The sequence below is a fragment of the Dryobates pubescens genome, chromosome 14 (assembly GCF_014839835.1).
Source record: "Dryobates pubescens isolate bDryPub1 chromosome 14, bDryPub1.pri, whole genome shotgun sequence".
In the NCBI taxonomy this organism is placed as follows: Eukaryota; Metazoa; Chordata; class Aves; order Piciformes; family Picidae; genus Dryobates; species Dryobates pubescens.
In genome coordinates this window covers 23,713,403-23,727,104 of record NC_071625.1, presented here as the reverse complement: position 1 = coordinate 23,727,104, position 13,702 = coordinate 23,713,403, and the positions used below count along the sequence as shown (strand labels likewise).

The 13,702-nt window shown below is 39.2% G+C and overlaps 1 protein-coding gene across 1 annotated transcript in view; it reads left to right on the top strand.

The window, feature by feature from the left end:
* TRPA1 (transient receptor potential cation channel subfamily A member 1) overlaps positions 1-13,702 on the top strand; it is a 41,157-nt gene that overhangs the window by 15,151 nt on the left and 12,304 nt on the right. Inside the window, exons 9-18 of the mRNA XM_054167395.1 lie at positions 1,576-1,675; positions 2,679-2,779; positions 4,660-4,829; positions 4,922-5,086; positions 6,840-6,954; positions 8,193-8,359; positions 9,206-9,299; positions 9,899-9,958; positions 12,596-12,694; positions 13,464-13,534. Coding sequence (XP_054023370.1) covers positions 1,576-1,675; positions 2,679-2,779; positions 4,660-4,829; positions 4,922-5,086; positions 6,840-6,954; positions 8,193-8,359; positions 9,206-9,299; positions 9,899-9,958; positions 12,596-12,694; positions 13,464-13,534 — 1,142 coding nt within the window. The remainder of the gene's footprint in view (positions 1-1,575; positions 1,676-2,678; positions 2,780-4,659; positions 4,830-4,921; positions 5,087-6,839; positions 6,955-8,192; positions 8,360-9,205; positions 9,300-9,898; positions 9,959-12,595; positions 12,695-13,463; positions 13,535-13,702) is intronic.

Genomic DNA, 13,702 nt, shown 5'->3' with positions numbered 1-13,702 from the left:
GTAAAAGGAGTTCAGAAACTGCATTTTATAAACCCTTAACTGTATGGTAAACCTGTGTGGCAAGATGTAAATTGCTCCTTATTGTTAAAAATGATGATGAATGCTGCTGAATACGTTTTGCTGAAGGCTGGGCAATGATGTCAGCTGGAGGAAAAGTGATTAAAGATTGCATAATTAATTGGAAATTGCTACCCTGTGTTTACTGAAATGAAAGAGCCACGTGGGTAGAAATGGTCTCTGTTTCTTTGGTGAATAAGAACATTTTAAAGAGGTTGCCTGACCTTGTGGAAAGGTAACTGGGGAAAGGGTCCTGCATGTATTACTCTCAAACATTTCATCAGCATATACTGGAAGCTTCCTGTTGTCTGTGGTAATCATTATACATTTATTAAATGTTTCCTGTTGCTGCATTACAGGTTTTACCATCCTGGAAAGTAAATATTGCTCATGATTATGTTTAATTCTCCCTCAAATTAGGGCTGGATCAAAGATGATCCAAGTTAATGGAAAAACTCACATTGATTTTTTTTTCTTTAATAATTTTTTTGATTTTTATTCTTTCAATGGTCTTTGGATATTATCTGAAACAAAATTGATTTTCTGTGTACTCATCCAATTTGGCTTGCAACTCAGTAGCTAGAAGAATGATATCTAAAAGGTCATAAAATAGACTTGCAACTGATTGGTTAATTTTCTTGTCTCCTCCTACTCCTTTGGTGGGATTATTTAGATAAATATTTTTATGCTCATAGTATTTTGCCATATGATCATAGTCATGTTGTGACCATAGTGACCATACTGTCCTGGCAATACGAATCCTGTGCAAAAATAGGTTCTTGCCAGAATATCTTGTTCTAGTTTTTTGTGCTTCTCTTGAAGAGAAAGAGTGTGTCAAAAACTCCTAGGTCTGGCTTACATAGAATGTATATTATATATACATATTATATATGTACAGATATACATATGACATATCTCTTAATAGAATAGAATTAACCAGGTTGGAAAAGACCTGTGAGATCATCAAGTCCAAGCCATCACCCAACACCACCTAATCAACTGAACCATGGCACCAAGTGCCTTATCCAGTCCCTCCTCAGACACATCCAGTAATGATGAATAGAAAATGAAGATGTACACTAATCTCTTCATGCATTACTTCTTGAACAGTATTCATACAGCACAGAGGTTCATTGAGGGTCTTGTTGTTGTAATTGTTTGCTAGTTAAGACCACATAATTCAAAATGGCTTGCATTTTTCCAGAGCTTCGATCCCAATGTTTTAAAGTTAGGATTATATATTTTGAGTATTTAAATGCATGATCTAACAAAAGATCATGAGCTGTGAGTACAGCATACCTAGAAGTAGAACACCATTATTTATACATCTGAACTTATACCTATAGATGACTAGGCTGTGGATAGTAGTTCTATATAGAGGTATAATGTGGGTTTGGAATTTATTTACCTGGAGTTAGTAAGAATGCCTCTAATTCTGCTATGCTTATAAACAGCAGCTGCACTTTAAAAGTTTGGTTATTTATTACTCATGATACAATTAAAATTCTTTTATTGCAGGGAGCTAATATTGATAGTGTTGACATAGAAGGTCGATCCCCACTTCTGTTGGCCACTTCCTGTGCATCATGGAAAATTGTGAATTTACTGCTCTCAAAAGGTAAAAAGAGATATTCAGAGATGATGTACTTCATTTGAGCAGAGTTCATACACCTTAAAACCTTTCATCTCACTTTACAGGACTGAATTCAAGTATAGTGTACAGTCAGGTGAGGTAAACAGCTGCAGCATGCTGGTATTGCCTGAGATAAAGGAACAATTAGTGTGATGATTACATCCCTTTGTAATACAGAGTGAATGGGCTGCATTCCTTAGCAGTTCACAAAGTAAGCAGAACTATGGAATAAATACACCATTTACACAGTGTCATGTTTTATGTCAATGATCAGTCTTTCCCATATTTCAAGGTGTAATTTGGTATAATCACAGCCACCTTGAAAATATTTGAGCTGTGTCTTTCAATTGCTACACTTCTGCTGCAAGCTAATTATTGTTAGTGTACCTTCCCTTGTTAATAGTAATGTAACTGATTTTATAATAAGCCCTGTAACAAGTTTTGAAGCTGTAACAAGACCACAACTCTGAAAGGCTGGAAGAGGTGATTATCTGCATCTTTAAACTGCAACTTGATTTGTGGGTGCTCAGTGTCTCTGAATATTAAGGGCTCCACCTAAACCTTAGTGCTGTAGTGAAATACAAACTGCACACACACCTGAGATAATGACAAAACTCTGAGTGCCAGGAGGAGTTTTGTAAGTGAAACCATATGCTACAATGTTGACTTGAAATAATGTTTGTTTTATAGATTTTTAAACACATTTGTTCAACATTTGCTCTTTTTTCTTAAATATCATTTAGGAACAGGCTCTTGACTATGAGGGTGATGGAACACTGGAACACGTTGCCCATGGGGGTGGTTGAGGCCCCATCCCTGGAGATACTCATAGTGGGGCTTCACAGGGCTCTGGGCAACTTGATTCAGAGGGGGTTGGTCTAGTTGACTTTTGGAGGTCCCTTCCAACCCAGACTATTCTATGATCATCAGTTAGCACCAGGGGTCAGCAGTTTTGAAGTGACTGGTATTTATTTCCATATTTATCTAGGAGCAAATGTATCATTAAAGGATCATCTCGGTCGGAATTTCTTGCATTTGACAGTATTGCAGCCTGGAGGATTGCAGCATCTGAATGAGAAATTTCTGCAGGTACAGTAAGCATCAATTTATGTCTTTGTGTTACCCATACTAGAAAATGCAAAGAAAAAAGCAACTACCATTTTGGTTGGGATTGGCTTTAATCCTTTGTGGCATGTTTTGAGTTGCCCAGTGCCACAGAATGCTGTTTGAAGAGGTACATATCTCTTCCAAAAACATTTCAAAGCCAATAATGCAGTTTTCTTATTGCCAGGCAAAGGAATACATAATCCCATAAATTATTTTGCTGTTGGGGGATTGAATAGCTCAAGAGGTAGGCAATAATATGCAGAACTTTTCACTTCCATTTTCCCAGCTTGCATGCAGAAAAGCTAGGGAATGTGCTCTTATTAAGTCAAAGTCTAGGACTTAAATAGTTTACAGCATATTCTGTAGGAACTTTCTGTGAACTGGGCTGTAGTGAGGTCTTGGAGATAGTATTAAAAAGCATTTCAAACATGAATTTGCATTTGGCTGTACTGACATAAAGCACTCATACTTCTAGTGTCCAAGCTTGCTTGCAGGAATTAACTTTGCTAGTCTCTAGGGTTCCAGAAAAAAACCCAACATTTTAAAAATGAATCAGGTGTAACTGATCTTGCAACACCTGAAGAAATCAGGTGTTGGACTTGATGATCTTTGAAGTCTTTTCCAACCTTGTTGATTCTATAATCTGTAAGCAACTTTGATTAGTAACGCAGAATGGATTTTACCTCCCATTTCAGCAGTTGTAGAGAAGCAGTTTTAAACCAGAGTGATAATTCTCCATTGTTTGTATTGACTTTCTCATTATTGATCATACTCCTAATTCAAACAAAGGAGTGGAGCAGATTGGGGGAAGAAGTTTTTTATTGCTTTAAGAAAGGTTGTACGTAAGATAGTACAGCTGGAGGCCAGTCACTAGTGGTATCCCCCAGGGATCAGTGCTGGGCCCCATCCTGTTTAATATCTTCATTGATGATCTGGATGAGGGGATTGAGTCAGTCATCAGTAAATTTGTGGATGATACTAAGCTGGGAGCAGGTGTTGGTCAGTTAGAGGGTAGAAGGGCTCTCCAGAGGGATCTTGACCGGCTGGACAGATGGGCAGAGTCCAACATGATGGCATTCAACAAGTCCAAGTGACAGGTGCTACACTTTGGCCACAACAACCCCATGGAGAGCTATAGGCTGGGGTTAGAGTGGCTGGAGAGCTGCCAAACAGAAAGGGACCTGGGGGTACTGATTGGCAGCTGGTTGAACATGAGCAAGCAGTGTGCCCAGGTGGCCAAGAAGGCCAATGGCATCCTGCCATGGTCTAGTAGGCATGAGGTCTTGGGTGACAGGTTGGACTTGATGATCTTTGAGGTCTTTTCCAACCTTGCTGATTCTATGATTCTATGATAGTGTTAGAAAGTATAGACTGAAAAGAGGGAAATGAAGAAAGAGAAACAGAGGAAATAAAATTACCCTGCCAACCAGTGAATTGATGGTTCCTGATAGCCAGCAGCTTTGTTACTGAATACAGACTATAACCTATCATGATGTTCTTTACAAGCCTTCTGCTGACAGTAATGAGTTCTGTGGTTGAATGGCAACAAAGAAGAATCTCTAGTATTATACTTATAATGTGGGTGGCTTGCAGTAAGTGGCAAACTGCTCTGTTCAAAGAGTAGTTGTCTGAAATAAAGGTGACCCACAAATACATAGAATACATAGAATAAACCAGGTTGGAAGAGAAGCAGATGTTAAATGCTCCTTGTTACTACATTTATTTTTCCTGAAGTTTGTTTCTTACTTTTAGATACTGCTTTAAATTATTAGTGCTTTTGTTACAAGCTATTAGAATCTGCAGAGTATTAGTGATTAAACCATAATTCTCTGTGTTGGGATTTTTTTATGATGGGCTAACAGATGGAACATATCAAAAACCTTGTAGTGGATGAAGATAATGAAGGATGCACCCCACTGCATTATGCATGCAGACAAGGTGTGGCCCTCTCTGTAAATAATTTACTCAGCCTCAACGTGTCCATCTACTCTAAGAGCAGGGACAAGAAGTCACCATTACACTTTGCTGCCAGGTTAGTAGTACAGTCTAGGCCCTGGAGCCAAGGGCCCTTTGCTTTCTCATCTCTATTTCTTTGACATTTATTTGCACATTTTCCTTCCAAAGCTATGGGCGCATCAATACCTGTCAACGACTCATAAGAGATATGAAAGACACAAGACTTCTGAATGAAGGGGATAAAAAGGGAATGACTCCCCTTCATCTGGCAGCTCAGAATGGTCATGAGAAGGTAGTGCAGTTCCTTCTGAAGAGAGGGGCCCTTTTTCTCTGGTAAGTAAACCAGATTCTATGCATTAAGGCAAAGAAAGGAGCCATCATTCTCCATTTTGTTACCATCTGCTGGGTTCATAAAAAATAATTATGAAAATATTTAATCTATTAATATTCATATGGAAATGTAACCATATTTAATATATTAATACATACAAAATCAAAGCATGTTTATAAAATACTAGTAAAACTAAGCTGATTGTGCCTTGCTTCAACCTGACACACAGAATCACGGCTAGCTGTATAGCAAGGATTTTAATCCTGGGGAAACTGATGTTTCTCCAGTACAACTGACAGAACATGGCACCTTTTGATGGAAAATAAAATGGTCTGGAAATATTTCAATCATGTCAGCTTCATTTACAGGCTTCAGTAGGGGTGCTTAGGATTGGTGGTTCACAAGCAACTTGCCTTGCTCTCTTAAGTCCTGCTTTTAAGTCAGAGATTCTCAGATCGTAGGAAGCTCTACAAAAGCTTCTAGGCACACACCTGTAAAGCCAGCAGCCAGATACCAAAAGTTCAGAGTCCTGTTTCCAAGGCACGCTCTGGAGCTTTGATTTTCAAGTCTTGTGTTTCCAAGTCCAATGCCACACCTTGAATGCTTAGCATTCTGAGGAGGACCTGTCACATATTCATTATTTGTGACTGCTGAGGACCCACTAAATGGACTACCATCAAGTCTTTTATTTCCACTTTCCTTAGCTGGACTAGTATACCTAGCAAACAAGGATAGCGATGATAATACACACTTATGTATCAGCATATATAGATGTATGTGTGTACATCTACAGTGTGCACATGGATATGTGTATATATTTAGGCTTAATTTAGACTTAAGTGTGGCATTTTTAAAAGAAATGTCCTGGTAGGTTCTATGTGATAAAATCATAGAATAATAGAATCAATAAGGTTGGAAAAGACCTCAAAGATCATCAAGTCCAACCTGTCACCCAAGACCTCATGACTACTAAAACATAGCACCAAGTGCCACTTCCAATCCTCTCTTGAACACCTCCAGAGAGGGTGACTCTGCCACCTCCCTGGGCAGCACATTCCAATGGCTAACAACTCCCTCTGTGGAGAACTTTCTCCTCACCTCCAGCCTAAACTTCCCCTGGCACAGCTTGAGACTGTGTCCTCTTGTTCTGGGGCTGGTTGCCTGGGAAAAGAGACTAACCCCCTCCTGGCTACAACCTCCCTTCAGGTAGTTGTAGACAGCAATAAGGTCTCTCCTGAGCCTCCTCTTCTCCAGGCTAAACAATCCCAGCTCCCTCAGCCTCTCCTCACAGGGCTTGTGCTCAAGGCCTCTCACTAGCCTCGTTAAAGGCTTGCTGAGTTTGTTATACTAAGATGAAGTTACATTAATAGGAATTACAATATCTTGTATTTTCACTATCATTAAATACACAATTCTGGAATATGGCCACGATTCTGTTGCCATGTATTAGTAACAGAATGTTGCAAGCATTGGTGCCATTGTCAAGGGACGTACAAAGAAGTGGGAGCAATCCAGATATATACAGAAATAGAAGAAATGAAAGAAGAAGGCTCAAATATTGTTACTGAGTTGAATCTTTGACTTCCAAATGATGCATTGTTAATCACAGAATAGTTGACAGAAGGCATGGGTGTCTCTGCAGTAGTCATGCCAAGGAAAAGAGGTTTGAGTCAAAGGAGAAGGCATTTACATTAACTTGAAATTTATAACCAGTATTCAGTTTATAATTACTAACTCTCTACTGCTCCATGTAAGTGATTATAAAGGTTGGACAGCCCTGCACCACGCTGCCTTCGGAGGATACACTCGCACAATGCAGATCATTTTGGACACCAATGTGAAGTGTACTGACAGAGTGGATGAAGAAGGGGTATGTATTCACACAGCATTAATTCTTTCTTGTCTGCTGGTATGTCTAGACCAGTGATTGGTAGTAAGCTACTAGTTTTCCCCTGTGTCTTTCACGTGCAATAGTGAATTTTGTGGTACATTTTAATGCTTAGGTTAACATGTGATTGCTGAAAGTATTACCCAGTGTCTTGTGTGGGAGACTTAAACTACTGACTATGGTTAGGCATGTCCCTCTTGCCCCCTTTACAATGCCAAGAGTATTTGAACAGTGTAGTACAAACACTGGTAACGTACATTTAAAGACCTTATACAGGGTATCAATTATGGATCATTAACATGCTGTTTGAAGTCTATCTGTTCTGCACAGCAGTGTCCAACAGATACAGCTCCTATCTTGCTCTGAAGTTTGGACAAATGCAGTATCTATCAAGTCAAGATACAACACATTTCCTGGGTTGGAAACATCTTGTATGCTCCTGCCCGACAGTTCCCCATCAGAAAACACAGGGTGGTCATTTTAAAGAACTATTCAGTTTCCAGCACAGAAGATGTTGCTGATTTTTCTGAAAACTGGTATTGAAATCATTTAGAATTGTAAGATAGGGACATACCTTGCCTAGAAATTAAGGAAAAGGCAATGCTTTGTTCTTAGTTTCCCTCATCAAAACCTGGATCGCTTTTGGATGCTTCTCTTCCTGATTGTCTAATGTAGGTGTTCCATATCTTCAGATACCACCGCTTTTACCTATTTGTTCTTGCAGTTTGTGAGTTACAAAATGAAAATACATTAATGAATTGGCTTCTCTACCTGCAGCTGAGTTTCCACTTCAGATTTAGCACTACTGGAACAGTAGACATAGAATAAAATGTTTGTAATTTCTGTGACAATAGTCCACCTTTTAATGTTGCTAGTAGAAGCATTCAGGACTTGCAGGTGAGTTTAGCATGTGGTTTTTCAGTGTGGAAAAGGACTGTAAGATGTTCTGAAGAAATTCATCGCCGTGAGGGTGGTGAGACACTGGCACAGGTTGCCCAGGGAAGTGGTAGAAGCCCCATCCCTGGACATTTTTAAGGTCAGGCTGGATGTGGCTCTGAGCAAGCTGATGTAGTGTGAGGTGTCCCTGCCCATGGCAGGGGGGTTGGAACTAGGTGATCCTTGAGATCCCTTCCAACCCTAACAATTCTATGATATACTGTAGTCCCATTTTTTCACAAATGATTCTCATGTATTCATGGCTGTGCTACTCTCCTGTGCAGAACACAGCTTTGCACCTGGCTGCAAGAGAAGGACATGCAAAAGCTGTAAGGTTACTTCTTGACTATGGTGCAAAAATTCTGTTCAACAAAGCGGTAGCTTCTTTCTTCCATGAAGCAATACACAATAGGAGAAAAGATGTTGTATCTACTGTCATCTTGCATAAAAGGTGAGGTACACAGATAATGCTTTCTTGAGTTTGTTTTCCATTGTGTTTTGGTTTGCTTTTTAACTGAGATGAAGCTGTGAAAACCTATAGTTAAGACAGAATACCTATTTTTAAAGTCCAAATTGTGTTCCATTGTGTTCTAGTGACAGCAAATAAAAAATGGCAGAATTGTAATGGACTTCACACATGTGGCATGTTGTTTTCCATATGAGATTGAGCACTCAGATTCTGTTAAAAAACAAGCACATAGAAGCCTTTAGAAATAAGTTACCCTTCCCACATCTTCCCTCTTCTAACACAGATCATTTTGGCCTTCCACATAACCCTTCAATGCTTAGAGAATTTTAATCGACATCTGAGTACAACTGACAGCAGTCATGAGATTGAGATGAAATTGGTGGTTTAAATATTTAAAAATGTGGCTGTTCAACTGCAGCTCAGAATATTTTGTCTTACAATATTGCCAATAAAAGTGAATTAAAGTGTTGAACCATTGCCTAATGATCACATTAGGCAAAGTTGCAGGAACACAGTGCTTTACTGTATTTGTTATTACTCACCTAATCTTGTGACCCGAGATTGCAGCTTCAGTTCATGTTTCATTTCTTCTTTTTTTTTTATGGCAAGCAGGTCTTTGCATAATTGAAACATGGATTAATCTTAGAGAATCATCCACGATGATATTCAGTTATTCCCCAAAAAAAAATGATTGTCCAATTGATGGAATGTAAACTTGTTACCTATTGTGATTTGCAGGATAGTATCTTAAAGGAATCTAAAATAAATTAAAAGCAGTTAATTTAACAGAGGCAACTAATAATCCATTACCTTAACTCATTTTTGCAGATGGGAAGAAGCTGTTGTGGCATTTTCTCACTCTTCTAGTGCCAACAAGTGTCCTTTGCTGGAAATGGTTGAGTATCTTCCTGATTCATTTAAAGTAAGTTCTCTGCATATGTTAAAGAGGTGACTGCACCAAACCCCCTTAGTTATGCTGTATCATTTGCCATAGTTTTTCAAGTGCTGTCCTTGCTAATATTAAAGCATAAACAATATAAATTCTCAAATACATTAGATTTTAGTGGTAGTTCTAGTTTAGCCTGCTTAATTTTTTTTAGTATTATACAAAGCTGTTGGATTCCTGAGGTCAGTTGAGTTACCAGTGTAAAAGTAGTATGAAAAGCAGTTTAAAAGTGATGGAAGTCAGAATAAGAGCAAAACCCATCTGGGATATTTTCACTTTCTAAGCTGTTCAATGACGCTACAGAAATGCTTTTTATTAAGCTAGTAACTTGCTATGTATATATTTATAAGCACTTCAGGTTTTGTACAACTAGCCTTGTAAACATCATAGTTTCATTATTTAACCCCTACATATAGGCTCTGAAGTTTCATGTGTCCAAAACACACTCCATAAAACCTTACTCCATTCACTCACTTCTATTGGCTGCTCAATTTGGGGGGTCATTTTTGTCAGGTGCAAACATATCATTTCTGTATCCCTGTGATCTTAATCCACTTTTCTTTTCATCTGAGCAGCTGGTTTTGGACAACTGCATAATTGAATCTTCAGAGGAAAAGACAAGTCGAGACTTCTATGTAAGTGAATGAAAACATTTCTGAAGACAGTACATTTTCCAGTCAGGGTGGGATGTGTCACAATATGCCTGGCTGTAGGTTAGCAGGGGTATGTTGTTTGGGTAATAACTAAATTAAACAAATCTTCAGCTTTGCTTTTAGCTGCTGATACTGGACTGAATTCTAGGATCTCTTCAGTATTTTGTATAGGTGCAATTACAGTTCTGTAGTTGGTAAATTGAAATCAGACAATATTTAAACTTCATTTATAAATGATTCAGTAGCTACTCAGGGGGGGGGAAATGTGTTTGAATCTGTGCTTTTCAAATATATTTGTCCAAAAAAATCTTCAGTATTAGGATGACTTTTAAAAATCATTTAATCAGATAACAAGAAATCTTCAGCTATGAGTCTCCTTCTTTTATCACCAAAGCCACTGATTTAATTCTCTGTATTGCCTCTGTGAAACTGAAATGAGCATATATTTTACTAGAAGGTTTGGGAAGTACACAATATGTGTCTGTCAAATTCACACAGATAAAATGCACATGCAGGTGTATGTCAGATCTTAACAGAAAGTATAGGTGGCACCTTAGTTTATCATTTGGGTTGTAAGCAGCTTTGAAGTTCAGTTTCTGTAACCTTCATGCTTATGCATTTTATCGCATTTATGCAAGTATGCCATGTACCTCATGAGCTTCAATAAGAGCAAGTGCAGGGTCCTGCAGCTGGGTTGGAAGGATCTTCACTATCAATACAGACAGGAGGATGAGGAGGTAGAAAGCAGCCCTGCAGGAAAGGACTTGGGGGTGCTGATGGGGGCAGAATTGGACATGAGTAGGCAGTGTGAGATTGTAGCCTAGAAGGCCAATCACACCTTTGGCTGCATCAAAAGAAGTGTGGCTAGCAGACACAGAGAGGTGATTCTGCCACTTTGCTCTGGTGAGACCTCATCTGAAGTACTGCATCCGGCTCTGGAGCCCTCAATTCAGGAAGGACATGGATCTGATGGAGCAGGTCCACAGGAGGACCACAAAAATGATCAGGAGGTTGGAGCACCTCTGCTATGAGGACAGGCTGAGGGAGCTGGGGGTGTTAAGCCTGGAGAAGAGGAAGCTCTAGGGAGACCTAAGGGGCAATGGCTTCAAACTAGAGAAGAACAGATTTAGGTTGGATATTAGGAACAAGTTCCTAATGGCGAAGCACTGGAACAGGTTGCCCACTGAAATGGTTGAGGCCCCTTCCCTGGAGATATTCAAGGTGAGACTCAACAGGGCTCTGGGCAACCTGATCTAGTTGAGGATGTCCCTGCTTGCTGCAGGGAGGTTGGACTAGATGACCTTTAGAGGTCCCTTCCAACACAAACTATTGTGTGACTCTATGATTAAACCTGAGGAGTCTGCATATTATCTCTGCTGTATTAATTCCTGCAGTCATGCTGGATATCAGAGAGTATGGACATTTCCAAATAACAGTGGCAGAAGACATAATATCTATTTATGCATATCAAAAGCCAAGGGATAAATAGTATAACTGTCATCAATAATTCAGTCCAGTGTGTTTCTCTTCCATAAATTCTTGTCCAAGATTTTAATCAGTAGGCTGCTTTCACAGTGCTAAGGAGGTATGAATGCTCTACAGTTATCTGTGAAACCATAATGCAAACCACCTTATTCATCATTACACTGGATTGTGCCTACATCATGAACAGAAAACTGGCACTTGTTCTGCTACTGTTCTTTTTTTTTATGGTGTTATCAAAGCCATATAACTTCTAAAGAGAAGCTTGTCTTCAAAGTCAACATTAAAACAAATTACAGCTATGAGAACAGCCTTTTTAAGCTGTTATATTTTAGGAACAAATGTGTACTTTTTAATGTACAATTGAAGATGTCTTTGATCATCTGTGGCAGTTTTAGGCTGGTGCCTAGGAAATTTTCCACAGATCTTGAGTAGAGTGGTCAAATGTAAATAAATTACTGTTGGATGTAAAAGGAAAATAATCATAAGGACTAATTAATCCCATTGGTCTGATAACTAACATAAAGTTAGTTGTATAAACTGACTTTTTCTTGGCTCTTCGCTCTAGCAGACACTAGCTGGTTGCTTCTGCTGGCTTGCTGACCTTGCTGCGTTTCTTTGTTGTGGCTAAGTACTAACAAGCTACTCTCTGCTTTTCTTCTCTTTCTCTCTTGTCTGGGGTGGGGGGAAGAGGGGGAAACTGTTGGTACCCCCCTGGTTTTGTCCAGGGGGGCTCCTGTGTTGTTTATAAATTGTAAATACACGTAAATATTGTAGATTTTGTACATGCTCATTGCCTTTCATATTTCTAGATGGCAGTTTTGCTTGTAAATCCAGCTTCATTTGCTTTCATCCCACTGAGCTAGTCTGGCAATTTTATTTTGGGGGGTAATTCTCTCAAATGAGTTGGGGAGTGATTTCAACCCACCACATCATCTAAGAGTCGTGTGCATCTCTTAATGGCAAGTGTTCACTGGCAGTTTCACTAGCAATCAATACACATCAGTGTTTTAATTACTTTGACACGAAATACCCTTTTTTTTGCCCCCTAAAGGAGAACCTTTTTTTTAAACTCAGCACATATAACATTAGATTATCAGTTGCACATTTAAATGGTGGTATATGTTTGTTATTCAGATTGAATACAACTTCAGATATCTTCAGTGTCCCCTGACACTTAACAAGAAGCTAAAGGATGGTGAAGAAATTTTCTATGAGCCACTTACCACCTTGAATGTAAGTTCTCAGTTTCATTCTGGCATCATTCCGTGCTGTGTGAATTTAGATGCAATTGACACGCTTGGACTTGTCATCAGAATATTTCTTCTCCAAAGCCCATAACTCTGTATGTTTAAAGTATATTGGACTGAAGTATGGACCAAAGTTCTATTTGCCTAAATAAATAATATTTCTTTTAAGTGCAGACAAAAAAATCTTAGTTAATTCAAGCAACTGTGAGCGTTTGAGGAGAACAGGCTGTGTGTGCATCAAAGAAAACCATAATACAGTCATTGCAGTGATCATGCACTGTAATGGAAGGCACTGAAAAACCTGGGAAAATGGTTTGGTTTGGTTTTCATCTGCTACTGTCTACAACTACCTGAAGGGAGGTTCTAGACAGGTGGCGGTTGGTCCCTTCTCCCAGGCAACCTGTGACAGAGGGAGAGGACACAGTCTCAAGCTGTGCCAGGGGAGGTTTAGGCTGGATGTTAGGAAGAAATTCTTTACAGAAAAAATGATTGGCCGTTGGAATGGGCTGCCCAGGGAGGTGGTGGAGTCACCATCACTGGAGGTGTTTAGGAAGAGACTGGATGGGGTGCTTGGTTGCATGGTTTAGTTGGTTAGATGGTGTTGAATGATAGGTTGGACTCGATGATCTCAAAGGTCTTTTCTAACATGGTTAATTCTGTATTCTGTAATACTCAGGCAAAGAAGGTAGCCTAGCCAGTTATGTAAGCATTTAGCTGGATGAGATGTTTGACCCTTCTGCTTTTTTGTTTGGTAGGCCATGGTACGCCACAACCGCATGGAGCTACTCAGTCATCCTGTGTGCAAAGAATATTTGCTTATGAAATGGTAGGTGTGTTTTCATGTACATAAAATAGACTATTTCATGTCAGGGTGAAAGCTGTTGTGCCTTGGGTTAGTTTACTAAGATGCACATGGTCGTATTGTTGAATGAAGCAAATTTTTTTTACATACAGCCTCTTGTAAGCATATCTAGAATATGCTGGCGATTCTGAT